The 20,713-nt window shown below is 45.5% G+C and overlaps 1 protein-coding gene across 2 annotated transcripts in view; it reads right to left on the bottom strand.

Moving 5' to 3' along the window:
* Positions 1-2,758: 2,758 nt before the first annotated feature.
* LOC307080771 (excitatory amino acid transporter 2-like) overlaps positions 2,759-20,713 on the bottom strand; it is a 33,834-nt gene continuing 15,879 nt past the window's right edge. The window contains exons 2-11 of one of the 2 annotated variants that reach the window (XM_079743656.1): positions 13,281-13,420; positions 11,532-11,684; positions 10,929-11,179; positions 10,278-10,425; positions 9,873-9,999; positions 9,334-9,567; positions 8,646-8,840; positions 8,145-8,279; positions 7,544-7,796; positions 2,759-6,032 (exon numbers count right to left, since the gene is read on the bottom strand). In XM_079743656.1, coding sequence (XP_079599782.1) covers positions 5,967-6,032; positions 7,544-7,796; positions 8,145-8,279; positions 8,646-8,840; positions 9,334-9,567; positions 9,873-9,999; positions 10,278-10,425; positions 10,929-11,179; positions 11,532-11,684; positions 13,281-13,410 — 1,692 coding nt within the window. In that variant the 5' untranslated portion in view covers positions 13,411-13,420 and the 3' untranslated portion in view covers positions 2,759-5,966. Of the gene's footprint in view, positions 6,033-7,367; positions 7,797-8,144; positions 8,280-8,645; positions 8,841-9,333; positions 9,568-9,872; positions 10,000-10,277; positions 10,426-10,928; positions 11,180-11,531; positions 11,685-13,280; positions 13,421-20,713 lie in introns of those variants that run through there. The other variant, XM_079743655.1, reaches the window with a different exon arrangement.

Genomic DNA, 20,713 nt, shown 5'->3' with positions numbered 1-20,713 from the left:
GCATTTGAGTAATTAAAGGAGTAATTAAATTACCAGTTTTAGACAAGTCCAGATGCGTACTGCATGAATCTACATGTATCGGATCCATAATTTTGCAGTTGAAGTAGCATTATATGATGTTGATTAGCATTGTATGTGAGATGACAGTGGTATCGAGTAGGCAATATGACGGTATGGTTTGTCCAAAAAAAAAGATCTATATTTATATTTGAACCCGTTTTGGGATGAGATGTAGCTCCAACAATCCTGCAGATGAACTGATTAACGTCAACAGGGTAAAGGTGTTATTATTTTCAGGGTGAAAACTGATTGGGGGGGTGAATGGGTGGGGGGGAATACTTAATAATATCACGGGCATAATTAACAATCAGGCCACTTTCATCGACAAGAGAGAAAAAGATCCTGAGGGAATAAAGATGGCACAACTCCACTTTTTGAACAGACACAAGTGAAGAGTACGTATTTATGTCTCGTCGTCTGCTGAAAACGACAGTTCGGACGAATTTCAAAGAAAAAAAGCCAAACCATTTCACGTCATTGATATGCAGTTTTATCCTTCCTCAATTTCAGAGATGAGACTTTTTGCTATGTGCCGCAAATAGAATTGCACGCTGGGCAGCGGATATTTCTCCTGGTTTCCATAATGAAACAAAGATATCAACAATCACCGCTAATTAATTCATTGATTTCTTCCTTTCTGTTGCATAGGCCTATTGTGATTTTTCTGCTTTCTCTCTCACATTGATTATTTTGAAGAAACAGCAGTTGTATTAGCGTAGGAGGCTGTAATGAATTTAAAAAAAAGTTAATGAAATGATATGTAAAGTGAACCGATGAATTAAATGTGTATATTAGAGATGTGTTGTCCATGTGTTTTATTTTTAATATACAGTACATATGTATAAATGGTACACAGTGTGAGAAGATGGGATTCAGTCGAACGTGGACCATAGCCGAAAGCATAAATTTCAATGCAAAAATGCTACGTCTTTAACCTGACATCGTCATACAAGTTCTAGATAAGTCTAGAACCTCTCAATTAATTTCGGGGCACGGACAAAATGCCTCTGGATGCAATTGGACACATCTACAACCAATCAGAGCAAAGAAACATACGACACACCGCCGCAATATTTAAGAGTGTGTATTGAAGTTTTTTGTAAAAGAAAAAGCCTTAGCTGCCAATCAGCTATTATCAAGGGGGACATATTTGTTACTAGGTGACTGCACCTGTCTGTGTATACACCAATATTGATTTTGACCACACCAGGCTAATTTCCGACCAATCAGTGCCTCTCTTCCCTCAGTGGTTTGGGGAATCCATCTAGCCTGTCAATCACAGGCATGCACAGCGTTACCATGGCTCCCAACAGGTGTGTGGTGTGCAACACTTATCACTCCTCAGAGTAGAGAGGGAGGGACTGTTTCGTGTTTCTTGCTCTCTCTCTCTCTCTCTCTCTCTCTACCTCTCTCTCTCTACCTCTCTCTCTCTCTCTCTTTGGAACTCTCACTTCTCACCTACAGCAGCTTTAAGATGGATGCATGCAAGCACACACACACACACACACACACACACACACACACACACACACACACACACACACACACCCACACACAAACACACACATATCTAATAAAGTATGACTAATTTTGGTCTTACTTCTTATCATGTTTGTGATGCCTATGTTTGTGTATTTGTGTCTCTCAGATAGGCGTCTAAATCTCAGACATAAGACATGGTATTTTGTGTTTGTCAAACTGTGTTCTTCTTGACGGGATAGGGTCGGATAGGGACGGGTCCGACATACACAGAATAAATAATATGACAAGAACAAGGTTAGTTATGAATCAACATTTATTAGTTATATTTGTATATGTACACCAAAGGTACAACATGTAATGATATGTCTGAACATTTTATTTAAGGTTTGGGGGGAAGGAATGTTTTTTTCATTTGTATTTGTATTTTTTTAACACTGAGTCCCCGTCTGTGTAGTTTGGCTTCACATCAAAATTAGGGATGGACGTTCTAGAAAAATTGAAATAAGGAGAGACGGGCAAGGAGCTTTTCAAAAGACAGACACTTTGTAGAAAACAGGCTCAAACATACACTGGATATACATATTTGTTTAAATGTCATGCCAATCCACTGTCTTTTATCAAGTATACCTTGCAGTCATCACATGATTATGTTTGTGCGTGCATGGTATCGTTGGGCTATTTAGAATATAAGTACTATGTAGTGTGCTTTATATGGATTGAGCAACTCCTGGTGTGTTTGGCAGAGTCCAGGTTTAATTTGGTGCCGTCATACCAATCTATAAACTGTTATGTGCACAATTCAATTCTGTCCCTCTTGAAAACTTCAAACAGAGCACGCACTGAGCTCATTAACGCCCTAATTAGACGACCAAAAGGGGAGCTCTCTGGAATGTGTAACACAAAGATGAAAATGAGACTTTTCTCCTGAGGAATGTAAGAGTATATGGTAACAGGCATTAGCTACCGAAGGCATTTCAACACATTGGATGTTTTTCGTTTAGTAGTTACAAACATCTAACTAGGCTTGGCTTGATTCATCCTTCTATCCCACATGCGAGGCGATTTCTTATACTGTTTTTTTCCTCCCCTCCCCAGCCATCTGTGGCTCAGTGACGATCCTGTCACCAGTAGAATATCCAAAATACACTCACCATCTCTAAACTTAACCCCCCCCCAACTCTCCGTCTGTTTAGTTCACTCTCCCACTCTTCCTCTCTCTCTCTCTCCATCTTTACCCCTCATCACACACAAGGTTTGCCGCGAGATCATTGTAAATTCCGTAGACATTCTGCGTTGCCACTGAACAGAACAATTATATATTTATTTATGTACAGTGTAAATGAATGCACACAGTTTATATCTTCATAGAACAAACATTCAAAACGCTTACATTAGATACAAAAAAAGATATTTATATATATGTATTTGTGACATGTAAGTGAGACGACTAGTAAACAGCTATTAGGGAAAAAAATTAAAATAAAATAGAAACCAAGCACTTTATTCCATGTTCCTTTCGCTATACATTTTGATCTAATCTAATTTAATTCAGGACATGGATATTTATCTAAAAAGGATTACATTAAAATATGTCACAGAAATGATGCTCTATAGTCCTACGTAATATTCCAATGCCCCCAGAAGAAACAAACCAAACCAAACCAAGTCCATGTGTTACCTACAATATGTACACACAGTGCCGGCAGGCACTTAGAAAAAAATCATGCTGTTCTTTTCTCGATAATAGTGGTGCAAAAACCCCCAGAAAACATCACTTCTTTAAATGCTTCTTCTTCTTAAACCGAGAACCGAAAATCGGTCGCTCAAACCCAGCCCCCCCAGGTGACAATATGGTCTGCATCCCCCCCTCCCTCACCCCAGCGTCATGGTTTCAGGGGGCGTGGCTCAAAAGGCCAATTGAGATGTCAGCACGTGGTTCAATTTGTTTGTTGACCACTCACGTGTGAGCTGGTGTTTTTGTCAGTGTTTATATCTAGGGACATGGGGTCTTTCTTCTATAAGGTGGGGGGTCATATCACTAATGGCCTCTACAGGGGGCGTCTACCATAGAAGCAATGGATGTAAAAGTATGTCCGCTTTTTTTTGTTTTTGTTTATTTTTCTTGTTAAGGGGGGTGGGGGTGGGGGGTGTTACCAGAGCTGGTCTGGAGTCAGCGGTGAATAAAACAACATCTTCAAGGCCAGGTGGTCGATAAGCGTAACCGCGGACAACGACAAACGAGGAGAACACACGGCACACGCACATATAACACTGTTGGCACAGAGCATCTCTTTCTATCTTTCTCTCACACACACACACACAAACGCACACACAAACACACACAGGCTGCAAAGACTAAAAGCCAGATGGATGGCCTTGTACACGTCTGTTTGTAGTTATTCAGAAGCCTTGCTCATTTGCATCTGTGAAAGGATTTATTTGAAAGATAAATATTATATCTATATTCATAAGAATACCTGATAGTTGGCACGGCTGGGGATTCAGATGGTCTGTGGCTTGTGGAATGTGTCTATGGGTGTGTGGTTGGGGTGACTGCAGCATCTATAGGGTTTGGTGTAAACAGTCTGTAGCTCTCAGGCAGTAGGATGGCACGTTGAGGGACTTTAGGTCGTGGTGTGGAGGAGACATGTGGATGTCACTGAGAAGGATGCTGTGTGTGTGTTATGTTGACATTATGCTCTTAGCGTGGGAGCCACGAGATCCACATGATATATATGATATGCTTGTATGTGGTCTTAATCGTTACATGCTTTTATTAGATTAGCATTTGTGCTTTGTGGTTGTGGTCGTTGTAAACATGGTAGCGTATATGAGGTGGCTGTGCGACCACTGGAATGTAAATTAAGACATTGTGTGTGCTTTTTATAACCTCTGGTAAAACTGATGATTTCCTATACCGGCACATTGTAAACCTGTCCGACGAAGGAGAGCCGGTCTCTGTTTTGCGAGCGCCGTAACACTGAGTGAGTAAAGGCTCCACTTCTGCCTTGCCAACCAAAGCCTGTGTAGCTGTGGACCCTCCTTCTGTTCCTAATAATCATTTTATGCGAGGACACCCGCAAGGCTATCAGAACCAACGTTTAGTTGAGTCGCCACTTCCAATTCTCTTAAGCCCCTCTATACCATTTGTGCTATTCTTCATTGTTGTGCTTCATTTCTTTATTATGTGTTTAAAAGGTGTGCCAGATTTTTTGTGCTTCATCATCATTTATTGAGCTTAATTTAAAATCATTGGTTTGAAAAATAAGTCATTGTCGAATTTGTGTTTAATTAGACAGCAATTTTCTTCCATTTTTAGGTTTTAGTTTGATTTCAGGGGGGAATTATTACTGATTAGTGTGGGTTGAGCATTTATGAATTGATATCAATCACATCTTCAATTTGCGTTGTCTATTTTGGTCCTCATTTTTGGTCCTCATAGTGGGCTGTATTTTTTATAGTTTGGTCCTCATATCTCACGTCTCAATCACCAGCTATCACTCTCGCTACCTTGACCTTTCACACACACACACATCTGTGCACACAGACAAACAATCTCCTTCTCAAAGACACACACACACACACACTGAACATCCTCATGCAACACACATAGACACACACACACACACAGTCACGGCGGGGTAAGGGAACCCCGCCGACACACAGGAAACGGACAGTAAAGTGTGGCGTAGCGAGGTCTCTGAGGCGCGGGTTGTGCTCGGCCCACCGTATGTGTGCTTCAGTAACTGATTCTTTCTCAAGGCTTTAGGTTCTTCCCCCCGCCTGCCATTTTCTCTGGACTAGAGGGGGCCCCACCGGACGAGCTTTAGGAGGTTAGCGTGTAAGATAAAGGGGTCTGCGTGTAGAAAACGACCTGAAAGCGGATCGAACCATCTCTCTGCCTCACATCGGCGATGTTCCAACTTCCCCTTCGTCCACTGAGCTGCCCGCATAAAAAATACAATTTGGTCCCATCCCTAACGTCGAACCTTTTCTTTGTCTTGATCGTTTACCCACTGCTCGTTCTCAGTTTTCTAAAAGCTTTGTTAGAGGGGCCAACGGGAACTACAACAAATTCCTAAAACGGTGCTTTCTGTATCTTGTATTTTCCCTTATTATATTCCTTTCCCCGAGCCTTGAAGCATGTTGTCTCAGTGTTTGCTACGTAGCACACTACAGTACGCTAACAGGTTCAAATACAACTGTCATAATTATTACTTCACAGTCAAGTGAATGAGTATTAGTTCAGATAGATATCAGTCAGATAAGACAGCTAGAAAAAATATTATAAAAGGGACGTACAAAAAAAAAAACATCAAAAGGAAAATTAGTAGTTCTGTTCGTGTGACATTTCGGTTTCACTCTGTTTTCACCGGGTCAGAAAGCCTGTGGAGCCCAGATGCAGGGGGATGTTGGCGCTGCCATTATTCTTGTTTCTCCTCTTCAACAAGTATGCATTCCGCCGCAGAGCCGTTAGTGGCCGAGGTTACCTGAAAACATTCAGCAGTGACAACTGAGCACAACATCTCGCCTCCAAAGCAGGAAGGGGGCTGATCAACATGCATGCTACATCTGTTCCTAGCCCTACTTACCCCCTAATCTAATCCACCGACTCAAGACCTTTTCAATTAATTTCTTCAGGATTAGGATGAAAAAGCAACAACCAAAAAGATGGCATTTGCTACTTTAGCTGTTTTGTAATCGGCTTTAACTTATTCAACAACAAGTTTCAGAAATACATCTGTTGCCGGTCCGCGGATACCCTGGCGTACAGCACAGTGCCCCCGGTGGAGACACCGTGAGGCCGCAGGGTGCTAGTGGAGGGAGCTAGCTCTCAGAGGGTTACACAGGTATATAATTAGCAAATTCTGGATCCTCGGGGCGAACAGCGATGAGCGAGCTCGTGGCAGACATAACAAAGGACCAGAGTTTCTCTCGGTGACCTGAGAACAGACTAAACATCAGACAGATGAGCAAACACTCAACATGCATGGGTGCAATAAATCACAATGAAACAAAAAATGACACACAAACATGGAACAGAGTAAAAAGGACAAGGTACGACTCACTACAAAAATGGATGCGTGTTTTAGTGTTACAGAGTTATGGTGTGGAGCATGCTGCAAAGCTTGAGAAAATGAGTCAACTAAGAAGACGGTTTCACGACACAAAGAAAGAGACTGGAAGTAGCGAGCCTTTGTGCCTGATTTTCCTGCAATTCAGGAACAGAATTCTATAAGACGTGCTTTGATGGATGGCTTGTGTGACAAGTTTCCAGTGTTGCTAGGCAACACCTCTCATCGTTTAAATTCATCACTGGACCTTTTAGGGCCGTGAGGGGGGGGGGGGGGGGGGGGGGTTGTCTGGGAGGCCTTATTCTAAAAGCCATAGATAGTGGTTTATAATGTTAGGTGTCTTCCATTACCAGGAGGTGGTGGTGGTGGCGGTTCCTACTTTGCATTCCTCCACTTCACAGCTAGGAGCATTGATAATTAGCAGTGTTAGCTGGTGTGGAAATGTGAGTGAGGAGGAGTGACGCACACCCGCTCAGGAGAGGAAAATATAGAATCTGCTAATTATACAGCATGTAACACTTTACCCGTGCAGACGCAACACTCTGCTGGTGTGTTTTTACTACATTCTGTCCGTTAAAGGATATTCATATCCAAACTTTACAACAAAGACTGATTCTTTGGTACAAGTACATATGCGTGGTGATGATTTGGGAATCAGTTGGCAGTAAAGATACTGTATAAATCCTGTGTAAAATGTGTGTTCACAGAAGCTGCTATTCTAGAGTAGTGAACAGAGACATTCAAAACACACGTGCTTGTTTGGTTTATGGCATTACCTTTGGATGTATACACAGTTGTCATCAACAATGATAAAGCAAAACAAATAAAATAAATAAGGAAAGGACATCTATGACAAGGTGTAGGATGAGCAGTTAAGCTGAAGGAGGTTACATGCTAGTCTCTACATCTGAAAGCATTAGGTGTACCTTGCACTCATCTACTACGACGGTATTGTTAGCGGAGGTGGTGGCGGTCGCACTTAGGACGCACTGGTTGGAGTTATTCTCCTGGTGGTTCTTGATGTCGTCGTAATAAGAAGACTGGGTCTTCGACATTTCGATGTCGTCGCTTTTGGCTGTGTTTGCGTCCAGCTCGTCCAGCTCAGCCTTGGACAGGTGGTAGACGATGGCGGCTCCGTAGGAATCTCCCATCACGTTCACTGAGGTCCTGAATCTGTCCCTGCTCACCGCAAATGGGTAGCAAGCAAAAAGAAACAAGGATACACAAATTATCTTCAATGTGACTTCAAGCCTTGTCTTTACCAAACAAGCAACAGAAATGGAAAAATAAACAAATGCTTCAGGAAAGAACATATAGATGCAACGTTCATAGCCGTGGCATCCATTTTGGAATTACCGTGTTACATAAAATCAAGACTCTTTAGAGTCTTCATTATGGAAAGCTTAACAAATTAATAATAAGAAGAAGAAGCCAAGAAAAAAAAATGCAGAAGTATAGTTTGTAGTTTCCATCATATCCATGGTGAACATTCTGAAAAGCATATCTTAATTCATGGTCGTCACTCACAGCAGCCAGTCCACAGCAACCAGCAAACTGATGTCTTGGGTGGGCAGGCCAACGGCGGTCAGGATCAAGAGCATGGTCACCAGTCCAGCACTGGGGATACTGGCAGCTCCAACACTTGCCAAGGTGGCGGTCAGACTGGTGGCACACAAATCTCCCATATAATCTCCCATATTATTATGACTATTAATGAGAGTTCATTTTAATGACCTTTCCGACTTGAGTGTCACGTCTACATTCAGGTCATTTAGCAGACGCTTTTATTCAAAGCGGGTTACAGTATCTACATAAGTCAGAAGAAAGAAAAAAAACAAAATATCTCCATCAGTACAGGAAGGAAGTGCCAAGCACTTACAATCGCTAGGTTAGTCCATTCCCTGTATTCAACAAAGATAGCTAGGATAAGATGCTACACGATGCTAAATACTGTTTTTTAAGAGATGTTTGGTTTCCCATGAACCCTCTCGGCCCTGCGACCTTCCCCCTGGATGTGCGGGCGCTGACCTGACGGTGATGATCTGGCCGGGGTCCAGGTAGATGCCGTTCATCTGGGCGATGAAGATGGCGGCCACGGCCTCGTACAGAGCGGTTCCGTCCATGTTGATGGTGGCGCCCACGGGCAGCACGAAGCGGGTCACTCTCTTGTCGATTCCCAGGTTCTCCTCCAGACAGCGGAAGGTAACGGGCAGGGTGCCAGCGCTGGGGGGGGGGGAGAGGGTGAGAGGGTGAAAGGGTGAGGAGAGAGGGAGGAACAGCGGGATTCAAGCAACAGTATGAGGTTAACTATCTGCTTCTACTCAATGATGAAGAAGACCAAAAAGGTTTTTGTCCTTCAATTCATCCATCCATGCTTTCCTTCATTCATCCTCCCATCCACTATTTAATCCAACCATGAATAAATCAATTTATTTAACCATTCCTCCATTCATTGAACATTCAATCTTCCACCGATTTCATCCACCCATTTAACTATCCATTCATCCATCCATGCTTCCATTCATGCGTCCATTCATGTATCATGTATTCATCTATCAATGAATTAATCCATCTATCAATTCATCCATCATTCCAACAACTCATCCATCCATCAATCCACCAATTCATTAATCGGACCATACATCTTTTCATCCATCCAGTCCTGTGACATTCATCCATCCACCTGTTTTATTCATCCATTCATTATTTGTCTGACCTGGAAGCAGTTCCTAGGGCTGTGATCCAAGCTTGGAAGATGCCCATGAAGAAGGTGAAAGGGTTCTTCCTGACAATGGCAAAGTAGATTCCGGGCAGGAAGATGGCTCCGTGGATGAGGAGTCCGATGATGACGGTGACCATGTACATCCCAAGCTGCCGGGCAACCGTCTCCAGGTCGTCGATGGAGATGATCTTACCGCAGATCAGACAGGCGATACCGAAGGGAGAGTACCTGATGGAGACACATCGACTCTCGTGAGAGGTTGCAGGAGCAGAGATCAGTATCAATGAACATCTTTTTGATCTTACTTTCTCAAAGTATTTCTTGTTTGTTTTGTTGTCTTTTTCATTCCTACCAGATCTAAACAATTCTAGTTCCATACCAGTACTTCACTTCTAATCCAATAAAATACAATTTATGCTTTACTTACTCAACTTGATACGTGCTATATCACGTATTATTACGGTGTGACAACAACTGCAAGAACTGTCAATTATGGTTTTCCAGCAGACAGAGAATCTCTGAGTGTTACTGACCACATGATCATGATCACGATCTTCATCACGATCTCGTTGAGGATGTTGAAGAACTCCAGCATGAGCCGGGCTCGCTCTCCCATCTTGCCCATGCAGATGCCGAAAGCGATGAAGAAACCGATAAGACCTGCAAGGAACAAGGTTCAGGCTTATACAAACACAAAGAACCGATTTGGACGTGCTCTACCAGTCAGGGTCTTTAACTGCATGTACTTTAACTGGTCTTTAACATGCAGTCAGTTTTGTTAAAAAAAAAACACTGCTTAATTACTTTAGTCAATTTAAAGAGCTGAAATGTTATGTTGTTTAAACAGTAGGGTCACTGACACAGGTGCAGAATATGATTGAGTTCCTGAATTTGTTTTCCAAAATGGATTAGAAGGCTGAATTAGACGTGTGCCGTACCCAGGACATTCATGCCGCTTTTGTACTGCAGGGACCTCTTGATTAGGATTTGAGGCTCCTTGGTGATGTTTGCCACCAAACCATCGACACTAGTGGCATTGACGGCCTCCTCCACAATCACCTCCACCTTCTTTGTGACCGTCTGGATCTGTTGTGAAAAACGAAAAAGATAGATGGATTCAATATATTCCAATGAAGAATCACAGAGTGGTGACCATTGTTTGTTTGTTTGGTGTGTATTTAACGTTATTCTATAGAGGCTTATGCTAATTATCTTTAGTGTAGAGTGGCCAATCGACTTTGTGCTCGTCTTGTGTCGCCTTGTGAGTTGAAGGGGATAAACCGTTACCCACACCAATGGAGCACACAACATGCATATAAAGCAGTAATTAATTGAATCCATATTATATATTTGCCAGGCGTGACGGTTCCTGTTTCAGTAAGCAAGATGTGAGCCCCCTCTCTGAAGTCACATGCTTGCATGTGGATCCTGCCCGAAGGAACATGCTCGCAAGCATGAAGTCATATGATAGAATCTGCCGGACAACACTTCAGCTTCAAAAGATGACCTTCTGGAGAGCAGCACCCAAGGGTGCTCAGACTAGACTAGCGTTTCCTCTCCCACAGCAGGTGTCTGCTGTGTCCTCTTACCTGCTGGAAGCAGGCCTGCACCAGGTTCTCCGGAAACAGGTTCCTGATCAGGTCGAAGGCGGCGTCCAAGCTGGAGACGTCGTCGTTCTTAGTGCCCTCTCCCAGGTTCTCCTTTAGCTTAGGGTCGCCGGGGTGGATCACGATTACCAGGATGACTCCCAGGATGGCCGCGATGATGGTGGTGGACATGTAGTACACCATGGCTCTGGAGCCCAGGCGACCACTCGATTTGGCATCCAGGCCAGCGAGACCTGTGTTCAAAAGCAAACACGGATTTACAGTGTTTGACTGTGTGGTTACGTTATGTTATCAGGTGGACATGTTTGCTTGAGATAAGCTTGAGGCATTCAACTGGTAATTCTCAAGCTCCATCAGTGGACTGTGGAATAATAGTTGATCCTGTGCATGATGTGTGACGCATGTTGACATCACTCAGCAAACCCATTCAGGGAGGTTGTACTGAGTACGGATTATGATTACACACGGACCCTCGTGAACCTCCTATGGCACTACTCAACAGCATAGACATTAGAGAGAAAAAGCATAGGATTGTAATGGTATTCAAACACTGCGCTGGTCTACGCTGACAGTAAAGTAACGTACCTGTGATCAGACTGGAGATGATGAGCGGCAGAATCAACATCTTCAACATTCTCATGAGGATGTCTCCGGGGAAGGCGATCACCATGATGATGTCTGGGTGGATGGGGGAGGCCACACGGAGCAGCATCCCCGAGACCGCGCCCATGACCACACCTGAGGGCACCAAGGAAAGGTGGGTGAGGAGATGACAGCATTGTCATTGAGTCTGATTGGTCAGCAGAGGCTCACTTTTAGACACTGGCTGTGGACTGGCAATGGCAAGGTTAACAAGGAATATGGTTTTGTGATTGTTGCTCAGAGAAAAATGAGTGATTAACTCACCAAGATCAATTGACCCTCATCACTTGGTCTCTAACCATGTCCTCTACTGATCTGAGATTAATCTTGATTCTCAACACTAAATTCAAATCAAAACATCCCCTGGAGACTCACCCTCATCACCTGGAAGTGAACAGGCTGCTACTGGGTTCAGTGATGGGACTTCAGCTGGCCAGACTAGTTATTAGTTACAGTTATAGTTATTTTGGTGCTGACTGATGTGCTGAGGATGAAGTGAGAAACCCCAATAATCATAATAATGGCTAAAGGGGTCAATTAATGCAATGAAACAGTGATAGGAATAACACCCCATGAACAAAAAACATATAATCAAATATAGGCTTGTTGGATCTATCTTCCCTATCTCTCTTCTCTTTTCTCACCTTTTCCACTTCCACTTGCTCTTCCCCTCCCAATTATAAATTTTCCCTCTGAGAGCTGACAGCTGAACTTTACGTGGCCTCACTCCCTGCGTCGGGTCCATCCCCTGGCCCCTTCAGCCGTTCTTCTGCCCCGGCCGGACAAGGCTGGGAATCACAGCACTCCACAGGGTGTTTTACTTCCTCTGCTCCCAGACAACTGCCAATGATTAAAGAACCCAATGGCTCTTTAATAATCCCCAAAAGAAGGCTGCTTGAATCTCCCTCCAGCTATTTATTCTTTAGGATGTCCACTGCGCCACCATTTGTGCTCCCTTGCCACGTATTAAGCAGCCTTTGCTGACCTTCCTCGTCTTGGATGGCAATTTGTTTCCTGTGCAACATAGACATTGTCTTTTTGTCCTGCCTGTCTTGCCAGCCTCCTTGCGCCTCTGCCAAAAGATGGCAATGGTGCTGGCTTGTGCAGCTCTCAAGTTTCCTGTTTATTCCTTCGATTTCTGCCGTTGATCATTGTTGCCAACGCTGCTTCTTTCAGGACTGGATGCCATTTGGTGCATCTTATGCTCTGTTCAGAGCATTGCTACTACAACTACCCCTAGGCATGCACCACTTTGTCTTAGATAACTGACAACAAGCTTGCTCCCAATTCTTTAAATACTCTCTTAGTCCGTTGTTATTTAGAGGCACTGATAGCAAGCACCAACTCTATTGCTTCATTCCCAAGCTTCCTTAGTATCACACAGGTTTCTGGAAATTGTTCATGTTCGATCTTGTACCGAATGAACATTGGACTTTTGGTATTTTATGATCAATGACTATGGTTGGCACCCACCTCAAAGACAGAAAGAAAGACAGACAGACAGACAGACAGACAGACAGACAGACAGACAGACAGACAGACAGACAAGAAAAAAACGAAGAAACGAAGGAACGAACAAACAAGGTAAAGAAAAGAGAGAAAGAAAGAAAGAAAGAAAGAAAGAAAGAAAGAAAGAAAGAAAGAAAGAAAGAAAGAAAGAAAGAAGTTTAATGATTCAGCTGGTGGACTGACCCAGGACGGTGAGGGTGAGCAGCAGGTTCTTCGACAAGGCTGCGCATATTTTGGCACATTTGTTCTGAGGCCGGGCTTCCACTGGCTCCAGCTGGCTCTCGTGCATCCTCACCTCCACTTGCTTCGGCATGTTGTTGGAACTGGAGACCGGGGGAACAAGAGCACAGAGGACAGGGTTATGGGTCATCCTGCACATTCCATGTCACGGTCCAATCACAGCTTATTGGTACACTTTGTTTCAGTTCATTGGATGTTCTTGTTGCGAGCAGGACAAAGGATGGATTATAAAACACAACTCTACTGAAACAATGCAGCACAGAGCCTTGCAAATCAGATGATTCCATACTGTGTTACTAAGTGTTTTAGGAGCCCTTAGAGAGACTTACTTGCATGCAGCTTATTTTGAAAAAAACAGTAGCAAGCATGTATCAATTCTAAAATCCTACTGATGTCAGGAAAATGAATTTAGGTGAATTTGAAACGTGTGGCTTAATTTTTAATGAGATTCAGTGTAGGATGTTTACATTATGTAATACAATTTGCTTAAGCTTCTGTCAAGATAAGCAAACCCAGCAGAGCTTGTCCGTGTAGATTATAGACCTATATGTTATGTGGTAATCCAGAATTGTTAAAAGCCATTAGGCCATGCCTTTTCAGATCAACAGGACTGCGCCCTGGCATGTCGAACTGCAGAGCTTGAAAGATAGTCAGGTGTTAAAATAAAACTGAATAGAACAAATACAAATTAAAAAAATACATTTATTTGACATTATATAGTCATCGAATAAAAATGTTAAATAAAAATGTCATCATAATGGATAACGGCCAATAAAATCAATAGTAGAACGCTCTTGCCACTAGGCACAAGTTGCATGTTTTAGCAACGCCTGAGGTTCCACACCATTTTAATGTTCTCATCTAAAACTCAAGACTATAGAAACTCTGAAGTCTGCAGCGCGAATCCCGCATACTAAGAATTCTAGCACTCTCTCTAACGTGATGTAAGAGGATCGTAAATAAGATAAATCACGAGGAGCTGGCTTCAGCTGTTTGTTTCATGCGGGAACCAGCAAATAGACTCAGGAGGCTCCCAGCAGGTGGTCTTGGGGGGGGGGGGGGGGGAGAGGAGAGAACAGGTGAGCTGTGGGTGGCAACACCATATAGCGCAGATGCACATCTTCCTCTTTATTTAAATATGTAGATCTGCACAGGCTCTTTTCCTTCGCTCTCCCATTACATATATCTCCTACCTCCATCCCGTACTCGCTCGCTCATTCCCTCTCTCTCTCTCTTTCTCTCGTTCCCTCTCTCATTCTCTCTCTCTCCCCCTCTCCCTCCCTCCCTCTCACTCGCTCTCTCGCTCTCTCTCTCTCCCTCTCTTGTTCTCTCTCTTCCTTTCTCAAGCCAAAATTGACTGAAAATGTAGGATGTATTAAAACATGTATTGCAAGGAATCATAGCCGTTTTTGATTTTGTGTCTATTTAAATCACAATGTGACCGACTAATGCCTCCTCTGCTCAGAGCAAGAAACTCTTTTTTCATTTATTTTTACAACGTGTGGATTTTCAAGTAAGTTTAGTTATTTGGGTGTACTGCGAAATGCTTTTGCTGAGACTTTTTTTTTATATAGGTTTCTAATATGGAAACATTGATGATTAATAACCAGTTTGGACTACAATAACTAGCTATGTACTTTAGGACATAGGACTAAGATAATGTGTTGCTTTGTTGCATTGATTTGTTTAAGCAAAGATTAATACGTTCTTTTTTCAACCTGAATAACCTATGAATATCAGAAATGGTAAGTGGCCACACACACGAGTGTTCAATGAAGTCATGTTTTTAAAAATCCGAACTCTCTCAGGGAAGTGACAGGCAGACAGACAGACAGCCGGACCAGTTCCACTCCAATAGTCGCAACGTGAATAACCATCTTGACGCAAAAACTTAACTTGACAGTTATTATGAGGGGAAAAAACGAAATGTACAAAACACAAAACAAAACGGACCCCATACACCTGACAGCAGGAAGAGATGTGTCACTTTGTTTAATTAATTGGAGGGAAATTAATTAGCGTCTGTATCACGTGCTGTTGAGGTGGCAACGAGTTAGTCAGAGAGCAACCAGCTGTGTCTCTCAGGTAGTGTGGGGAAAGGTATCTCACCACCGCTTCATACTCTGCACCTTCCTCCTCCTTCTCCTCCTCCTCCCTCTCCCCCTCCTCTTCCTCCCCCTCCTCCTCTTCCTCGTCCTTCCTCCTCCTCCTCATCCTCCTCTTCCTCCCTCTTCTCCCCCTCTCCCCTTCTCCTCTTCCTCCTCCTCTTCCCTTCTCCTTCCTCCTCCTCCTCATCCTCCTCCTCCTCTTCCTCCCTCTCCTCCCGCTCTCCCCCTTCTCCTCTTCCTCCTCCCCCTCCTCCTCTTCCTCCTCCTCCTCCTCCTCCTCTTCCTCCTCCTCCTTTTCCTCCAACTCATACTCCCTCTCCTACTCCCCCTCTCCTCCTCCTCCCTCTCTCCCTCCCCCTTCCTCCCCTACCTTCTCGTCAAACAGAGAGAGATGTGCTTTTCAACACTGATGTCATCTTTTCGAAATGTAAATTTTCTTTCCTCCATCTCTAACAGATTATAATAGAAGTTCTCACATGTTCTCTTTAGGTTTTCTCACAGAGAGGAAGCTTAATGTTGCGTTCAAGGCTATTTGATACTCAAAAAGGACAAAGGACATCAAACAGCCTATCAATGAGCTGACCTTTAACCCCATGCCGGGGTTAAACCCTTGTTTTGTCTTCCGTACGCCCCCTACCCCGTAGTGCACCATAGCAGCCAATATATCTCATGTTTGAAAAGCTCAACAAAGACCTGATAGAGAGCCTGGCCCAATAGACGCACCATAAAAACACCCTCTATGTGGTCATCAGTCATGAGGTCTACATGCAATACTGGACAGCCCCATCTACGCATGGCTGCACAATATCACCCACACACACGTGCACACATACACACAGACACACACACAGATACTCACATGCACACACACAATCACACACACAAGTGCACACATGCACACAAACACACACACACACACACACACACACACAAACACAAACACACACACGCACAAATGCACATAATCACACACACTCACGGACGCACACACAATCACACACACACACACACACACCCACACACACACACACACGCACACACTCATGTGCACACAAACACACTTATTGTCCCACCACACAAATAACAGCCAGATCCTATTATGTTAAGACACAGTCTTTGGAAGATGGGGTTGCATTGTGAGCAACGAGGAGACATGGAAACATCACGCCAACGTGAAGTGCTTCCTGAACTCTGTGGAGTCTTTCACTATGCTCCCTCAGCTCTCCATTCTGCCGCAGTTCCCCGTGTTTGAGGAGAGCGACGGAACAATCAGCCAAACTCCAGGAATAAAACGCCCAAGACAAACGAGCCCAGCGATGTCATTCCAGAAGACGGATGAATGGAGTTAATTTAATTTCTCCCTTTTCACTCCCCTTCCTTTATTTTTAGCCCCTGGAAGAGGAAGCCGCCCCCAGCCGGTGTGACCGAGACAGGAAATGAACCTGTCACAGATCTTACGCAAACCCCCCCCCCCCACTCCCCGGCTCGGAGTTCTGGGTGCAGGGACATGACCACCCCCCTCTAAACACTCTCACACACACACTCACACACGCTCACATTCACACACACTCCCCCTCCCACAGACACTGGGAGCTTGTGCACTCTGTTCCTAATGGGATCATTGTATAAGGCTCTTAATGTTAAACTCTGGGGCTGAGCCGTGACAATTGAATTGTGAGGATGGCAGAGGGGCATGAAGTGGGCATAAAGAATGGACGAAGGCATCACTAAAACATTGTCTCCGCCTGAGCGCAAGAACGACAGTCACCATTATTAATATACCTCTCCACTGTGAGAGGTGAGCGGTTAACTCAGTAGTTCAGCTGTATCTAGTACGTCGAAGAGTGACAGGTCATCGACAAATGTGAGGCCGTTCGATCACTCGTCAATCAATAGCGAATTGATTGACAAGTGAATCCATGAATCAATGCGTTAAGAGAGCCACTCGAGACACTGTAATTGAGTCGTACTTACTTCATTTGAGCTGGAGTTGAGGTAAGCGCTATATACATGGACCAGGGTCAGATCCCAGCCGTTTGGTTTTTAAAAGAAAGCAAAGCGAGAAAATAAATTAAATGGAAAAATATAAAAATATCTCCGTCATACGAGCTGCTCCATGCGAAAAGAAGGGAAGGTATCTACAAACATATACAATATGTACAATGTGTAGCAGTGGAGGTGTGGAGAGGCAACGACTTCCACTAGGCTCCAGGGTGCTGCTGAATGCTCTCAGCCCAGTCTACACCCCCCGGTCTCAGCTACGGAAACCTGGGATGCTACCCCCTGGTCCTGATGTGTGCCAGACCACCCCCATGCCAACCATACCCTCCCCCCCACACACACAGACAAACACACTCTTCCCCACGCCCCCTCACATACACACATACAAACACACACACACACACACACACACACACACACACACACACACACACACACACACACACACTCACACACACACACTCACACACACACACACACACACACAAATACATACTTAGGTATGTATTATATGTATATAACCTTGGAGGGGGTGGGGGGGAGGCAATCCATTCAAAGCTTAGCAGTGAAATCCCTCAGGACAGAAATTCCTCATTCCCAGGACACTTTAATCCCCTAGAGAGCCGCCACTCTCCCTCACTCATCCCCCTGCCTCTCAGCAAGAACCCAGCGCGCACAATCACCCAATAATGTCGACTAATGGTAGAGGGAAGGTGCATCCCTCTAGCATTTACAGTCGCTGGGATGGAAAGCCCAGACGAAGTGAGGACATACAGTCACTGATGTATCTGAGGTATGATTTGATGACCAGGAGTGGGTCTTTCTGCACAGAGGGGGGGCAATGATATGGAGGGCAGCAGACAAAAGGACGAGGCACAGGGTGCATCAAGGGAATGAGGAGGAGAGTGTGTTTTTGAAAGCACCTGAAGTCCTCCATTATTTTAACAGCTGTGAGTGCAGAGAGAGAGCTACAGAGAGAGGAAGAGAGGTAGACAGAGAGAGAGAGAGAGAGAGAGAGAGAGAGAGAGAAAACGAAGAAAAGAGAAAGAAGGAGAAGAAGAAGAAGAAGAAGAAGAAGAAGAAGAAGAAGAAGAAGAAGAAGAAGAAGAAGAAGAAGAAGAAGAAGAAGAAGAAGAAGAAGAAGAAGAAGAAGAAGAAGAAGGAGATGACACCAGAGGAATCAGCAGAGGTAGTGTCATGAGGAATCACTCGCTCTCTTGTCCCACGGTGTGTCACACACCGATTCAGAAGGACCACTTTGAGGATGAGTGTGAGAGCGAAAGCGCAATTCAAGAGCGAGAGAGATGGGTGGGATAGAGAGAGAGAGGGGGGAGAGAGACAGGCTGTAGGGCACTAGGGGGCTGCGAGAGAGACGCTAGATAATTTGGGGGTATTGAGGTCACACCATCACCTTTCAGCCAACAGAGAGGCCCATGAGGAGGGGGAGGAGAGGGGGAGGCTTGGGGTGGGGGGAGGACAGAGACTGCCATGCCCACTCTTGGCCGGGACCATGTGAAGCTCTCTGCTTCCTCTCCCTCTCTCATCTAAGGGGCTTTGTTTTGCGTGCAAACAGTTTTTGTGGCCCCAACCTCGCCGGCCAAGCACCGCATCCAAACTGGCAGCGGAGAGCAGAGGAGGGGAGGGGAGGGGAGGGGGAGCCATTGGGGTACAGTGGGTATGGGGAAGGGGGGGTGTAGCTGGGGTGATGGGGAGAAGGGGGAGAGGGGAGCGGTGGGCATGCCCAGAATGCCGGTCTTTTCAACGGGCCGCTGATGTCATGCCTGTGCCCCAGCGTGGGAGAGCGGACGAGAGAGACCCTCTCCTCTCCTCACCCCACCATCACCAAGGTCCCCTCTTCCCTCCTCACCCTACCACTGGCCTCCTTCCCTCCCTCCCCCAACACCATCCCCCCTTCTCCCTCCCCCATCACCATCAACACCATCCTCTCTTCTCTCCTCACCCCACCATCCCCTCCTCTGTCCTCACCCCCCACCACCAACACCACCATCCCCTCTCCTCTTCTCTCCTCACCCCACCATCACCCCTTCTCCTCTCCTCTCCTCCTCCCCTCACCACCACCACCATTCCGGGGATGAATGGACCTCTGAGAAGCACCAGCCCATTGTGTCCCATAATCGACAGCGCTTATCCCCGTTTTATGTGGGGTGCCCGGGTACGGGGAGGCCCCCAGGGCGCTGGTATTGAGGGCCCGGGGCCACGTTGCAGAGCTGGACCAGCGGGGTTGTCTTAGCAACGCTCAACGGCTTAAAAGGAAGAAGGGGGAAGCAGTAAACGGCCTGCCTCCACGCATGCACACACACACACAAACACACACGCACACATGCGGGCGTGTGCGCCATGCATATGCAGGGGCACGCACACACCAAGTTCAGGCCCCAAACAGCCAAGCATGTGTGCACATGCGATACGGGAACCTGCACTTTGAGTTTAAAGGGTTGAGAAGCAGGGCTGCATGTTTTAAAGCTTCCTGTGCAATACAGGACAGACTAAAGAAGTAATACGAGTTCAAAAAACCCAAGACTGACCAATGCTGCTCGTAGATAAAGTCTGATAAAGAACCCCCCCCCCCCGACAACGACATTAACAGGCGACTAGAATCCCGTCCTTGGCTCCTGATGAATGGGAGCCGTCTCCCTCGGAGAACAGGGCTCCTCATGTACACTATCATTATCATGAACCGCACGTCCTTACGACCCCTGAGCGACGATACGTCCGGCCGGCCCACCAGCCCCCCAGGAGTGTGCATGAGACGTGCACGGGGGCCGCCATGGAAGTGGCCCCTTGAGTTTCCCACTGGGTCCAGCGAGGGGCCCCGGGGGGCCGGTTCTCATGACCGGAGTCCCTCAATGCAGGGTGAGGTAGAGACAACTGGAACCAGGCCAGGCCCGGGTATCTCTGCTCCCCCCCCCACCCCGAACCCCCACACACCCACACACACACCAACACACTTGCGATTTGCTGCGCTGCTTTTCATCGGAAGTGGAAGATAAATTCTTCTCGGGGGGGGGGTGGGGGTGTGCAGAAAGGGGGTCTTTGTCACCCTTTGACGGTCCCCGCTCCTCATTTGGTATGCGAGATGGTTTCCGGCGGCTGAAAGCGCTGCGAGGTCGGCCGTCGTTCCCTGCTGCTCTGAGGAGCCGCCGCTCAAGGAAGAGCTAATTGTAATGTCTAAGACGGGTTTATTTCTGAACGTTTTGTTTTTACGTTGTTGGGTCTTTGTGTGCTTTCGTGTGAGGTGTATTTGCT

Source organism: Pollachius pollachius (assembly GCF_949987615.1).
Source record: "Pollachius pollachius genome assembly, chromosome: 9".
NCBI lineage: Eukaryota > Metazoa > Chordata > Actinopteri > Gadiformes > Gadidae > Pollachius > Pollachius pollachius.
Note: the sequence above shows the minus strand (reverse complement) of the source record. Positions and strands in the feature narration are given on the sequence as shown.